The sequence below is a fragment of the Globicephala melas genome, chromosome 7 (assembly GCF_963455315.2).
Source record: "Globicephala melas chromosome 7, mGloMel1.2, whole genome shotgun sequence".
NCBI lineage: Eukaryota > Metazoa > Chordata > Mammalia > Artiodactyla > Delphinidae > Globicephala > Globicephala melas.
In genome coordinates this window covers 34,946,168-34,961,439 of record NC_083320.1, presented here as the reverse complement: position 1 = coordinate 34,961,439, position 15,272 = coordinate 34,946,168, and the positions used below count along the sequence as shown (strand labels likewise).

General features: G+C 39.6%; 1 protein-coding gene across 8 annotated transcripts in view; it reads left to right on the top strand.

Annotated features, from left to right (window-relative positions):
• Positions 1-15,272, top strand: part of SPATS2L (spermatogenesis associated serine rich 2 like) — a 163,631-nt gene that overhangs the window by 100,410 nt on the left and 47,949 nt on the right. For 7 of the 8 annotated variants that reach the window (XM_060302088.2, XM_030855301.3, XM_030855293.3 and 4 more), the window contains 3 exons: positions 4,157-4,265; positions 7,457-7,506; positions 10,202-10,448. In XM_060302088.2, coding sequence (XP_060158071.1) covers positions 4,157-4,265; positions 7,457-7,506; positions 10,202-10,448 — 406 coding nt within the window. Of the gene's footprint in view, positions 1-4,156; positions 4,266-7,456; positions 7,507-10,201; positions 10,449-15,272 lie in introns of those variants that run through there. The other variant, XM_060302087.1, reaches the window with a different exon arrangement.

The window sequence follows — 15,272 nt, the reverse complement described above, 5'->3', positions numbered from 1 at the left end:
CAGCTGCAAACGGTGACCTTCGGGGTGAAGCTGCAGCAACAGACTCACCAGCTTGGGCTGTGGCAGTGAAGTAAAGGCCATGTGTCTGAAGCATCGCCGCCAAAGACAGCCTCTGCAAAACAGCCACTGCAGACGTGAATTTTATGAGTTCTCCACATGCAAACTACCATTAGTCACGCATTGATTGATCCATTGCTCCAGGAGCTTCATTTCCAAATGCAAAGGCAGCTTTTCAGCACAACCTCACTATAACACTGCCTTTGTCATCCACTCCTTATATTTTAAACCTCCTTCATAAGGAGGTTTTTTTTAGATTTAAATGCTTAGACCCCTTATGACTGCTGCATCTTGGATAGTGACACTGTGAGGTTCATGTATTTTTTTTTTTTTTTTTTGCGGTACATGGACCTCTCACTGTTGTGGCCTCTCCCGTTGCGGAGCACAGGCTCCGGACGCACAGGCTCATGGCTCACGGGCCCAGCCGCTCCGCGGCATGTGGGATCTTCCCGGACCGGGGCACGAACCTGTGTCCCCTGCATCGGCAGGCAGCCTCTCAACCACTGCGCCACCAGGGAAGCCCAGGTTCCTGTATTTTTATGCGTGCATATGAGTGCCTGGATTTCTCCATCTTTCTCAAACACATTTTCATAGAAAAATAAATGTAGTGAATTTATAAATAAGAAGGTGGAGAAACAATACTACTCTCTTCACATTAGGCAAGTACTGTGATTAAAGCAGAAACTTGGCCCAGAAATCCACTAGAATTCAACATTACTATGGAATATCTAAGAATAGGCAGAAATTATTTTTTTCCTTTTTTTTCTCTTTTCTTTAAAACTCGACATTCCTGTTTTAATTGTGTCTTCCTCTAGGAGTTGTATGCAATATTCATAGTTATATTTGATATCAGAACTCAGTTACTGACAATATTCTAAGGATATGTTCAGTGCTAGGATATATAAAGTGACAAGGATAGATGTTTTCTATATCCTACCGTGGTTGATTTTTTTTTTTTCTTTTAAAGAGGGACACGCAAAAGTAGTATAAACATCTAAAGAAGAAGTATCTCTATAAGCTCAGGTTTATATTATATTTTGCCTTAACGTAATAAAATAAATTATGTTTTGCAGAGGAGAGACTGGAAACAGGGCAAACAACTATTTTATGTTTATTCCATACTTCTAGGTCTTTACTGATCACACAACTATGTAGGTGGATCGAAAACTTTGTGTTTTTTTTTATTGACATATAGTTGATTTACAACATTATATTAGTTTCAGGTATACAGCATAGTGTTCAGTATTTTTACGTATTATACTCCATTCAATGTTATTACAAGATAATGGCTATAATTCCCTGTGCTGTTCAATATGTCCTTGTTGCTTATCTATTTTTTTCATAGTAGTTTGTATCTCTTAATTCCATGCCCCAGTCTTGCCCCTCCCTGCTTCCCTCTCTCCACCAGTAACCACTATTTTGTTTTCTATATCTGTGAGTCCATTTCTGTTTTGCTATATACATTCATTTGTTTTATTTTTTTAGATTTCACATATAAGTGATATCATATGTGTTCTCTGTCTGACTTGTTTCACTAAGCATAATATGCTCTAGGTTCATCCATGTTGCTACAAATTATTATTTAGAAGGGCATGACTGATGTGGTAATAATGATGGTAATTATTATCAAGAAATTTTATATAATACTAACCAATTATAGTGGCTTGAAATGCTAGAATTTTATTTAAAAGAACTACATTAGAAGGACAACACGTAATGTTTATACATAACTCCAGTGCACTGGTGCCTGCTAGGCCAATTGTATTTAGTTTTGGACATGCACTGTTAATGATTCTCCCGGGTCAATGCAGGTGTTTTTGTTCTTGTTTTTCTCCCCATCTTGGCTTCTCTTTAAAAAAAGAGATAAATGGGGAGATTTGGGTCAAAGGGTATAAACTTTCAGTTACAAGATTAATAAGTTCTGGGGATCTAATTCACAGTATGGTGATTTTATACTGAATCATATACTTGAGAGTAGATCTTAAATGTTCTCACCACAAAAAAGAAGTGGTAATTATCTAATGGGATGGAGGTATTAGCTAATGCTATGGTGGTAATCATTTTGCAGTACATAACTGTATCAAATCAACATACTGTACCCCTTAACTTACACATAACTTAAATATAATGATATATAAATATACATTTATCTACATATAAAATGTGTATATGACAAGGATAAATTAGAGAGAGAGAGAGAGAGAAAAGAGAGAGAGCTATCTTTCTAACATGATGAATGAATAAGAAAGGACAACACAAAAGGATGGTTATGGGATGCTCACAAGACCTAAGTCTTTTGCAGAGCCTTGTAGGCTGCATGATCTGGTCCCTGCCCGCCTCTGGCCTCATCTTTGTATTTTGGAAGCCTCAGCCTCTGCCTCCCTCTATACTCCCTCACCTGTGCCTTCCTCCTCATTCATGCTGTTCCCTCTGCCTAAGATGCCTTTCCTCTTAACCTCCCACCCATCTCTTCTCCCCTGTCCTTCAGATTTCAGCATACCTATATAAAGTCGTCTCCCTGCCCTATGATTTATAGCCTTTATCACAATGTATAAGTATGTATTTGTGTGATCATTTGAGCAATATGTGCATCCCCCTCTAGTCTGTAAGTTACAGGAAGTTTGGTGCCTTGTCACACAATAGACATTCAAAAATTATTCACTGAAAGGATTTTTAAAGAGAGCAAGCGAAAAAGTGAGAAAGAACTTAGGTTTGAAGAAGTTAATAATATTTTTTAAAATAGAAGCTAGAAAAACTAAGAACTAAGAACTAAAGTAGAGAAAAAAATCAAAGGACTCTTGTCACATATATACAACTCTGTGTGTGTGTGTGTGTGTGTGTGTGTGTGTGTAATTAGAGTCCTTGAAAATCCCTACATATGTAGCATTTCTGAATGTCAAGATTCAAAGCCAGCTTTCTATAATGTCAGAACCTCTCCAAGTTATAAACCCATATCTTGTGCTGTTTTCTCATTATAATCTAAATACTCTTACATGTACATCGAAATGGAGTAGGCTGTCTATTTTCTAACATAATTAGGAAATAGGCTATGCTGCTTAATTGAGTGTTCTGGGTAACAGAATCACATTACACGTTATCATACACATATAATCCACAGTCCATGAATCTGATTACAGTAAACTGCATGTAACTCTAAAACTCAATCTAACCAGGTAAGGATTGTGCAGTGCTTTTGTGGCCATCATTGTGGATGCTACGCACCTTGGCACCAGGTAGTACTCTCATACTTGTCAGTAGTGGCTGCAGTAATCCCCTTGATAGAAAGCTGGGGGAGCCAGGGTTTGCTGAAGTGGATAGAGCGTCCTGTAGTAATTGCAAGTTCTGTGAGATAAAGGTCCATTAATTCTATTAGGCAAAAAGAAAGAACATGTGCAAAATGTGATTAAGAAATACCTATAGGTCATTAAAAATTGAATATCAGCTTAACCTGTTGAAGTCCTTAGCTCTCATACATGTATTTACTTTTACTGTTTTAAATGTTTGATTTTCAGAAGTGTGTTGGGGAACGTTTTCCGTATTATGGCTAAGATTGCTATTTCAAAAATACAATGCCCCACATTCTATATCTCTATAAAAATTAATGGAGTTTCACACCACGCTTCTGTGAACCTCACTATGACTGTCTCCACTGTGCAGATCAGAGAAGCTGAGGCATGAGGCTATTTCTGTAAATTTTCCAAAGAGCTGCCCTGAGCCCACGGAGAAGAGAGCCTGAGACAGAAAACTATCTGTGTACTCACTGAAAAGTACTCACTGAAAGTACACCTTGGAGTCTTGGGGCTGGGTTGGTGGGGGGAGTAGGTTGCAAAACCAGAGTTGGCTTTTCCCACGTGCTACTCCAGTCCTAACAAGGACGTCTCTGTAGAAATGTGTATTCAGGTAAAGAGGCTATCAGGGTGGTCACCAGGATTCATTTGTAGTGGTCTGAAGTGCCTTGAGTATGCTTGATGGCAAGAAGGTAGATTAGTTGGCTTTTCAAGGCCTTTCTAACAGATATCATTCTATCCAGTGAGAGACTAATATGGTTGAAAAATATTCAAAACGTTTACCTTTCTTTTTCTTTTCCTCTCCTTTGCAGATCTATGCGGTTCGATCAGTTGTTCCCAACAAAAGCAATAATGAAATAGTTCTGGTGCTACAGCAGTTTGATTTTAATGTAGATAAAGCAGTGCAGGCCTTCGTGGATGGTGAGTAAACACGTCCCCTGAACCCGAAGACGTTAGAACTAGATATTCCATATATTCTGTATTTTTTTCCTTGAATGCATTGAATACCAATTATTCACTAATACTTTAATTTTCATTAAAATATGCTAGGTTTTAAAGACACATCTACATATTAAGAGCAGAATTTGGAAGTTCTTTTTTCCTCATTGGGGAAAAAAAAAGACAGACTGTAGATAGTTTGCAAAGGACACATATTGTAATGCTACTAATTCCGTTGTCAACCAGTCTGTCCAATTTGTTACTAAACACGTCCTTTATCTGATGGCGCCCTTGTTAATGGAGGATAATGTACTTTACTCCTGATCTGGGAAGCCTTCTCAACTCTTCAGCCAGCATAGTTCTACTTGGCCTTACGACTGGAATCCTTGAACTTGATGCTTATGTAGCCTGAGAGGACTGGTTTAGTCTTTAATATCCTTAGTTTATGATTTTGAGATTACCTACTTAGTCAGAATATCAGTTCATCTTATCTACCTCTAGAACTTTTTGCTGTCTAAAAAAAAATTGTTTTTTTGGACAGCGCATTGCCAGGGACGGTATAGAATCTAAAGTCTCAGGAATGTATTTATTCTAGAAATGGATAACCTACTGCTTTAGGTTTCCTATAAATTATGGGAAAGTCTTCTCTCCTACTCAAATTAAAGTTCCATTTATGAACAGAGATCTCATACCTGTCCTTAGTTATCGTATGTCTTCTGTCCCAGCATTAGTTTCTGTTTTGTCAGTACGGACTAACTAAACATAATCTGACCGAAAGGTCAGGGAAGACCTATCAGCACATTCCTCGGGTTTATCCTAGTTACACTTTATTTGTTAAGGACAGTTTGATTTACTTACTTTCCTAGGAGTAGAATAATCTTCCTAAGTTTCTACATATAGTACAATTGCATTTCAGGCAAGGTCTTGGAACCAGGCAACACACTCACATTCTGATATCTGCAGTCAGGGTTTAGGGTCCTAATTGAATTAAAAATGATTATCATTCAAAATAGACCCATGGTGCATAACTTTTCTGACTGTTTTTCCTGCTTCGTGTACAAGAATCTTTACTCACCAGATACAAATACAGGGAATGTAATTATTACTCCACTTTTGCAGCATTTAGTGCAATTCATCTCAAGAAAAAATTGGGGGAAACATGCGTATCCTGGCTCAGATAAACTCTTTTCAGGTTTCACTTGCCAACATCACTCACATGGAAAAAAGCTTTAGGAAAGGAAAAAGGTTATTATCCCCATACCTCCCCAGCCTCAGTTGGATTGAGGCCCCGACGTTCTCCATCATGAAAGTTTTTATTACAGAATGACCCCTGATGAGATGCACAGATACTCAGTAACTGATGGACTGTCATCAAATCCGATCATATTTAAATAGAGCACCATGCTTGTCCTTCTTGACATTTTCACCTTGTCGGTATTGAGGTCTCATTTTTAAAGACTCATCGATTGCTGAGAAACCTCATATCATTTTGGATGGGGAGCAGTCAGAAAACTTGTTTAAAAATCACTGAAAATCAGAAATAATTGTTAAGAATCATTTACGAAGCACACTAAAAGCACTCTTTCTGAGCGGCTTAAAGAACTCCAAGCAGTTTCAGTATAATTAAAGTTTAATGACAACAATTTCAAAATTGTCTGTAAACATAGTTATTTCTTCTTCAGAATTACCCTCTAAAAGCTTGTTGTCCAAATTGCAAATAGAATTTATGTCAAAATATGCAAATTAGATGTATAATTGAATATTGCAGTTGAAAGCAGTAAGCAACTCACCTCCTCCCTCTGATTAAAAAGAACAGTATTGAACATTTTTTAAAATTTAATTTTATCTGGAAAACTGAAGTTGAGCTATAAGTAAGAACTACCCTAATGATTATTAGCCACTGGTGTGACTTACGAAGTAACCTAGTGAAAGTGACTTCCTAAAGTTCTTCAAAAGGAAAATACTGTGAAACATTAATTCTCTGGGCAAATTAGAAAAAGACCAGCCCAGTTAATAAAAAGACTGAATTATAGCTTACTTTTAAGTGCAGTCTTATTATTTCAAGTACATGTAACGCAAAAGGCCTAAGAGGGGCATTGAATTGGAAACTGTGAATGGATAGGAATAATTAGGCTTTCTGAACATTAGTCCAAACACTATGGCCTTCTGGTTATCAAACAGTAACAGTAGACTCAATAATTGGGACCGTACTAATTTGAAATTTGTTATAACGACCTGCCTGAAGTTTATCTTTGTTTAGCCAACACACTCATTGTAGAGAACTATTAGTATAATGAGACTGTATGGGAATGCTTAAAATTGTTAAAAGGATACATGTAAGAGCTACTCTTTTAGAAGCACCTATTTAAATGAGAACAACTGGTCTACTCATTACCAATAACTTATTGTTGAAGTTACCCCCAGCACAGTTGGAATGAGTGAAGAACTTACTAAGACTACATGAAGATAGTGTAGCTGACCAGTGGTTAAGCATCTCTTTTAAAATGTTTTCTAATTTAATCAAGTTAGGCTTTTCCTCTGCATCTGAGCAATGCCACGTATGCATGTGAATGGCATTGACAGAACCTAGGACTCAACTTATTTGATGAGCTTCTTTTGTTTCAAAGCGGAACCTTGCAAAGACTGCATCCCATCCCTATTCACAGTGATGAGAGCAAAGCTAACATCAGATCGTCTGTCCTTATCACCCTGCAGGTTGTGAACATAATGAGTAGAGGCAGAAAATGAGCAGGAATAGCCAAACAAAAAGTTAGGATTCATATGGTTAATAATATTCAAAATCTCATGTTTAGCCCGGAAGATTAGAGGTATTTTGATTCATATATCAAACAGAACAATTTTAATTCTACCTATGGCAATGAAGCTATCAGAAAATTCTCGATCTATTTCATTTTCTCTAAGACAACATAATGATAAAACAAAGTAAGCTTCATGTAGTGGGGCTTAATACTTTGATAAAACCAAGATCATGCAGTGAATTTAATGAAAATCTGGAAATAAAAAATGAAACTGGCATTTTTATTAAGGTAGGATGTATCAAAACAAATGAAAAAGCCGGAAAAAAAGCACTACCAAGATGCAAAGACAGAGATGAATTTTGTGTGGTGCTTTATTATGTGAATGCATGTTGAAGATTCTTTGTCTTTGTCTAGGCAGTGCAATTCAAGTTCTAAAAGAATGGAATATGACAGGAAAAAAGAAGGTAAGATTGATATTGATTGTAAATTAGCAGCTTCCATCAGAATCTTCATGGTTGTTATCATTTTAACAAGGCTGCCAATTTTGTGCTTCTTTCATATATGTTAATATGTACACCCAGGAAGCTTCCAGATTCACGACTCTCTTAAATTACCGGCCACCCTCCCTACTAATGCCCTTGTTTTCTGTTCAAGTGTTTTTAACCACCAGGTGTGCTTTTGAAATCCCAGAGTTTTCTTTTTAAGTATTAAGGCGAGCCCAACCGGAGAATTCAAAGGATTCTAGACGTTAACTTGCCTGAACGTATCCTGTAGCACAAAGGAAAAAATTAAGGAGTGTTTTAAAGATACTTGAAAAGCCCTAAATATATTTTCACAGAACAGAGGGGAGATTTTACTCTGCCCCTCTCACGTTATTTTGCTTTCTTGTCTAGTCACACAGTCTCGACTTACGGGCACACGTGCGGTGTGCAGCGCACACACTGGCCTCTGTCTCCAGAACGTGCCTTTCTGGTCTTGTGAGTGACCATGGAGCACTGGAGCCCTCACTAGCTCCAGTGAGGTGCAGCTTCCTTCTTTATTTTTTTATTTTTTATTTTTGCAGTACGCGGGCCTCTCACTGCTGTGGCCTCTCCCGCCGCGGAGCACAGGCTCCAGACGCACAGGCTCAGCGGCCATGGCTCACAGGCCCAGCCGCTCCGCGGCATGTGGGATCTTCCCGGACCGGGGCACGAACCCGTGTCCCCTGCATCGGCAGGCGGACTCTCAACCACTGCGCCACCAGGGAAGCCCGCAGCTTCCTTCTTGTTCTTGGCCTGTAACCTGTTTCATGACTTTCACAAAAAGTCTACTTCTCTTTTCAAAGTAACTTCCCCACCCATTCCCACTATTCCCAGAGAAGCCTTGTGTTTTGGGAATCCCAGGATATACCCTTCCCACTGAGGGAAGATCGCAGGCCTGTGGCACAGGTTTTAAACAAACACAAGAAAGCAGTGTTGCTTTCATAAAATCCCGAGATTACTCAAATTACTAGAATGATCCGTTCCTCCTTTTTCTCCTCCTAGCTTCATGGAGAATAGGAAGAATTATGAAAAAATTTTTAAATCTTTGTATGCCACCGTCTTTGACAATCTCTGCTTATCTTTAATCATAGCTTCCCAGGCTTCTATGTGAGATGAAGACAATTTGCAGGTGATTGAAAGGCAGTATTTATACTTACCTGGAGGAATTTCAGCTGTGTGGTTTGGGTATGAAATTTCTCTGATGTGAAAAACAGAGCAGACGGCAGCTGCAGACCCAACTCATTACTAAGCCTCCCTCTTAGAGGTTCAGTGGGAAAACTGTCTCCCCAGCCCAGGAGACGCAGGGCTTGTGTGGGAATAAGTGCCCCTGGGCCTTCCTTCACCCAGTCAGTGCATTTCTCTCCCCTGGAGGAGCCCTTACTCAGGGGCATGATTGTGGTTTCAAAGGAAACGAAGGAGAGTGGGGTGGAGAATCAAGAGAAAACTGTTTCTTTTTATTTAATTAATTTATTTATTTATTATTTTTTTTGCGGTACACGGGCCTCTCACTGTTGTGGCCTCTCCCGTTGCGGAGCACAGACTCCGGACACGCAGATTCAGTGGCCATGGCTCTCGGGCCCAGCCGCTCCGTGGCACGTGGGATCTTCCTGGACCGGGGCACGAACCCATGTCCCCTGCATCGCAGGCGGACTCTCAACCACTGTGCCACCAGGGAAGCCCTTCTTTTTATTTTTTTTTCCAAATGTGTTGAAGAGCAAAGCCGGGCTGATGTTCAGCTGGTGGGACACTGATGCAACAGGCGGGACAGGGTCTGCCCTGATGGGCCCCATGTCTGTTCTCATTGGCTGAGGCTTGCACCAAGGTCTAAAAGTTTTCAATTATCTAGAATGCAGGGTTGCGTTATTTTGAACTAAATGTAACTGAAGTCTCGTAATGCCGTTCAGGTAGCAGCCGAGAGATCCAGATACAGGTGCACAGTGCGAATCCAGGTGGACCCACGTGGGTTCGGCGTTCCTTTGTAGCAGTTGTCCACTCCAGCTTAAGTATTCATGGGGATGATTCCCGGACAGTGACAGCAATCCAGGGATCTCCTGGTTGGCTGGTGCCTTTTCCTAGATCCAACCTGGACTTTGGGGATCTGACTCTACTTCCTCCTTTCAGAGGGACTTCCCTGCCTCTTTTGTACCAGGCCTCCCCCTGCCTCTCCTCCCCTCAAGAGGATCAGAACCTTAGTGTCCTCCCTGATCCCCCGCGGCCCCCCCCCACCCACCCCCGTCCATCATCTCTTTAAGAAATGAGACCTCTTCTCCAATACCACAATAGCTGAATTCAGGTTCTTCCAGGGCAGTTATCACAAGACTCTACTGTATGGCCATTCAGATATGTAGCAAGTCAATGTGCTCAAATAATGTGTCAGCTATTGAAGCCATTTCCTGCTGCTTTTTTCCTTTTAAAGAAAACTTTTTGTTTACTATGCTTACGAGGTAAAAGTTTATACAGCTCATTGTAGGAAAGAAGACATTTACATTAACTTGGGTGGTTAATAAAGACATAGGCCTTTTCACCCATTCTATTAGAAGAGCCAGAAAACAAAAAAAGGGTAACATATCTTATTTTGGTCTCTGGGGTTCACCTTCTATTTCAAGGATGTGAGCTTCTCATTTGTTTCTCATTCTAGAACAATAAGAGAAAAAGAAGCAAGTCCAAGCAGCATCAAGGCAACAAAGATGCTAAAGACAAGGCAGAGAGGCCCGAAGCAGGGCCTGTGCAGCCACCGCCGCCAGAGATACAGAATGGCCACGTCAACGGCTGTGAGAAGGACAGCTCATCCACTGATTCTGCCAGTGAAAAACCAGCCCTTGCCCCCCGTGAGAAAAAGATCTCAATACTCGAGGAACCTTCAAAGGCACTCCGTGGGGTCACAGGTCAGTTATCCTTAAGTAAAGTTGCTTAGGCAGACATAGAAGAAAAGGATGCCAAGGGACCCACTGGGACAGTCATTGCTACCGTTGATGTTGGTGGAAGGGAAAGATTGTTCTTTTATGGTGTCCACAGATTCAAGCGGTCTTCTCGCAGGATGGTGGAGGCGGGGAGGAAGGTGACAAGGCTAGAGAAGAAGTGTGCAATCTAGCCCTGCACTAAGTCAGAGGGTTTTTTTAACTAAAAAATATAGTTCTAGTCTGTATTGGGATTATCAGGAAAAAGGAAATTCCAGTTTAAAGAAATTTTTCACTTTTGCTGGGATAAGGGAGGGATAATTGGTGACCAAAGGAAATGTTATTAAAGGGTAGGCCAAGTTATTTTAACTCCTGGTATTTTGTATTATGTGATAGACTATATATCCCAGGGTGTTAGAATCTGGAATGTTAATTACTTGTGCTATAGCTATACATTCATTACTCGACAAAAGGCTACTTAATCAACTGTATGACCTTGGGGGCATCATTTCATCTCTAGTGTCCCATTTCTTTTCTGCAACATAAGGCAGCTGTACAGGAATCTACTGGATCAGTGGTCTTCAATACTGTCTGACCCGATGCTCCATTTTTATATCAAATACTAAAATAAAATTCATAGATAATATACTCTACCTAGAAACAAAATGTCAATAATATAAAAACATAAGAAGTTCAAGAACAACTAAAACAGAAGGCCTAATAAAATGGCCAGATGTTCACACCCAATTATAATGAACCACTTTGCACTTAAAAGAAGGGAGACAGTACTCAACTGGGTAACGTGAACACTCTTTATTTATATGTGATATGTGAAGTAAGAACTGAATAAGTATATTTTTATGTAGACATGGGATCACTGTGAATGCAGCTGCTACAAATACAGACTGACAAGTGCTGATTGTCAACTCAAATAATGTGACTGCCCATGTGATTGGCCACGGGATTTTCCAAATGGTGAAAAGCTCTTGGTAAAGTTCTGAACACCAAAGAGTCCAATTTTCTCTTAATTTCCACAGTAGTTGAACCCTAGAAATCCAAGTAAACCTTGGAAGTCCATAGGAAAACTGTACAAAAAATACTTGGGTTTACATGTCATGTGTCTAGGAGGATGTGAGAAAGTTCAGGTTACAGGGCAGTTCTTCGTTGTGTGGGATTCCTGTGATTGTGAGTCATTTAGCATCCTGCCCCCAACACCCACCCATACGCAATCATTTAGATAAATTTTAAAAGTGCCCTGTTTTTCAAAATGCCTCCTAAGATAAACCAAGGATGAATAAGACAGGGGCCCTACCTGAGAAGAGTTTAGTCTAGCAGAAAAGACAAGTGCAAACAGAAAATCACATAGTAACCAGTGTTGAATCAGGGGTACCATGAGGAAGCATTAAATAACACACTAGGAAGTTTTTTAATTGCTCACAAAGCTCTAATTTTCTTCCATCAACACATTACCTAACAACACTATTAATAGTGCTATAATTCAGATAATCCTTACTACACAAGGATTTCTTAAAAACAAACAACGAAAATCACCTACTTCTATTTAGAATCTGGATTTTCCAGTAATCTTTTCATTCAGCTTTTCCTCAGCCTACAATTTTGAGAATGTTTTGATTTATAGTCAGGGCAGGAGAAAGACATTAAATAATCGAGTGGCACATTCCCAACTTTGCTTGTGATTTGCCTTCACACCAATTATTTCAAAAGCTAATTACTCAAGTTGCTGTTGTGATACCAATCATACACTAAAAGCGCAGCACATATAGTTGTTCATTTACTTATAATTTATACCTTCTTCCTAAAGCAATTTCAGTAACTCTATCAAGTATATGACATTAGAGCAAATGCAGTAGTGAATCGCTTCACTTCACGGTGGATAGCTACCTTGAAAGTTAAGTACCCATCCGACGAGTTCTCTGTACCAGGGGGCTTTTGTGAACCCTATCATGAAACTTTTGGCGAAGAATACTTTATTGCACGAAGAGCCATCCCAATATCCCTTTGGTTTTATAAGCTTAGCATGAAGGCATTGAGGTATGTCAGTATTATTTGTTAGTAATTAATAATACAAATCTATCACTCATGTAAATTTTTCTGTTAAAGAATAAAATGATGATAATGGAAGGTTATTAGATGTTTTTGCAAAAGGAAGGGAATCCTCCTGGTTGACCATTCATCAGCAGCTCACTTATTGTGATCATAAATTTTAAAATGAGTTTATAACTAGTTAAGTTTTCCTTCCCAAAGATGATGAAAGTTCATCGGGAAGTTGATGCCAAAACTGTCAAATGACTCTGAAATGCTTATTCAGTCTATCAGAAATCCTGAGACCTCTGCTAGATAGTTCACAGATGAGTGTTGGGTCTTGGGCATTCCACACCCCATTTTGAGTAGACCTTTGGAACTGAAAAGGATGGGAACGATTCCTTACTCCCCTCACTTTATAGCTGAGGAAACCAAGGCCCTTGGGTCGAGAAACTGAGAAGACCCACACCCGGGGGTAACTCTCTTTGGTTAGCAAAAGCCTGACTCAAATCGATGCAATTTTATGCACATGTTAGAGAGTTATTGCTAAAACCACAGGCTCCCTTACTCCTAAAAGATGTATAATTGAAAAATTAGGAAAAAGTAATCATAACAAAGCTAGATAATGGTATTCTGTACTTGAGTGAGTTCGAAGTATGAGCGTAAAAGAAATCTCCAGTCTGCTAGTGGTGGAGCATTTATCAAGCTTTCCAATAATGAAACTGCCTCAGGAAAGCCTGTTCTGAATGCCCAGCTGGGCAGCAGGCTGTGAACATGTGGAATGCATGTTTTATCTTTTTATAACACCTTGACATTCAAGATCTCTCTTTTTAAAAGTTTTAAAAGGATCATTTTCTGGTAGGAGAAAAGTTAACTTTAAGATATATGCAGGTGGTTCCAGGGTGTTAGTGTGACTTCCCACATGAAACATAACCACCCAAAGCATCATCATTTCAGGCTGTAAATATAGTACTGTCGAGTGGGACAACACTGCATGTCAGCATATAGCTTTGAAGTTGGGGAGTTTGATTTAAACTTAGTACAAAATTACTTTTTTAAGCCTTGGAGTAGTTTTTTCTGTATTTCAGAATTTTTAATAACAGCTCAAATTAGATCTTTTACATAATCCGATCAAGATCATCTGCGTCCAAGTACAAACTCAGACAAGGAGTAGATCAAGATTTAGTTTTACCAAATGTAATGCCAAGGATCACTTTTATTTCTAAGGCTCCATCTAAATGACTAAAGCACATTATACCCTTAGGGTTCAGTTATCTTAAATGTTGCTCCTGCACTACTTTTCTTAGGGCTCCGATTGCTGAAATGTATAGGCGCTTATCGCCGTAGGGGCCAGAACAGGAATTCAGATTCCTGTGTTGTCTTTCTCCCTCTGGACACAATTCCCATCCAATAGGAAAGGAGCAGGATTATGGGCCACCAACTGGCTCCATTGAGATAAACTTGGGGGCGGGGCTTTCCTTGTCTTCAGCTTCTCTTCCCAGCAGGCTTCCTTTATATCCTCTCATCTTGTCAAGCATCCTGGGAAGTCAGCTCTTCTGTTACCTGTTACTTGTCTCGAACAGAAGGCCCCATGCAGTGTTCACTGACCTCCACAAACCAGACTTCGCAGTCTGCCCTGTATTGGAGGACAGGAGCAGCTCCATCGTTTTACCTTTGCAGTGCAGATTCTGTGTTTGGCATGCCTCTGGCACAGAACTGCTTTCTCATTCTCTAGGTGAACTGAACCAAATGTGAGAGAAAGGGTCCTGTTGTTTTAGAATGTTGGCTGCTTGTCCTTCATTTGTGCTTCTTATTAAAAAGCAACAACAACAACAGACTGTTTTACAATATTTTTATGGTGTGAGGTTCCCTATAGGATTTCCAGGCAGATTTTTTAATGCTGTTGTTGGCCCTAGCTACAAGATTATTTCCCCTGCTTTTCTAAACCCTATATTGGACCAGAGGATTAGAAAAGATCAACAAGAAGAAAGCAGCTTGCCGAGAACTTTAATAGAAAAGCCAAACGTGTATATTCCAGGATCTCAGCCGTGATGGAAGCAACATAATATCATAGCTAAGAACCAGGGCTTTAGCATTAAACATGTTTGGATTCAAATATTGGCCTTGTCACTTACTAGGTGAGTGACCCTGGACAAGCTAACCGCTCTGTGTTTTTATCTTCACTTGCAAAATATTCTACTTTACAAGATTGTGGTGAGCGGTAAATGAGATACATGAAGTGATCAGCACAGCATCTGGCACAAAGTAAACCCTCGAATCATTTCTTTATCCATCCAGGAAATGTTTTAAGCATCTAACATACGCCAGGAATTCTTCTAGAAGAAGTAAACAAAATTAAAAAGGTTTTGCCCTCTTGGAGAGATGCACAGTAAAGCAGAATACAGCTGAATGATTATAGATTATAGTAAATGTTGTGAAGCCAGCAAGTAGGAGAGAGACTGGGGCAGGAAGGGAAGTGTGGGTAGCAACCGCGGATAAGGCCATACGTGACATGAGTGGATGAAGAGGAGATGTGGATGCTGAGACATTGAGGCTGAGGATGCCCCTGTTCACATTCTGTCACATCAAGCTATCTTGGTCTGAACAGCCAATGTTTTATTTAAACTTTAATTAAGGATTATTTTAGGTGAAGCCCTTGTAGAGTTATAACCATTGGTTTTTAATTAAAGATATAGTACTTTATTCGTATATATAGCTGACATTAAGTACTGTCACGTGAACAGGCGTTTTAAAGCTTATATTTTAGAG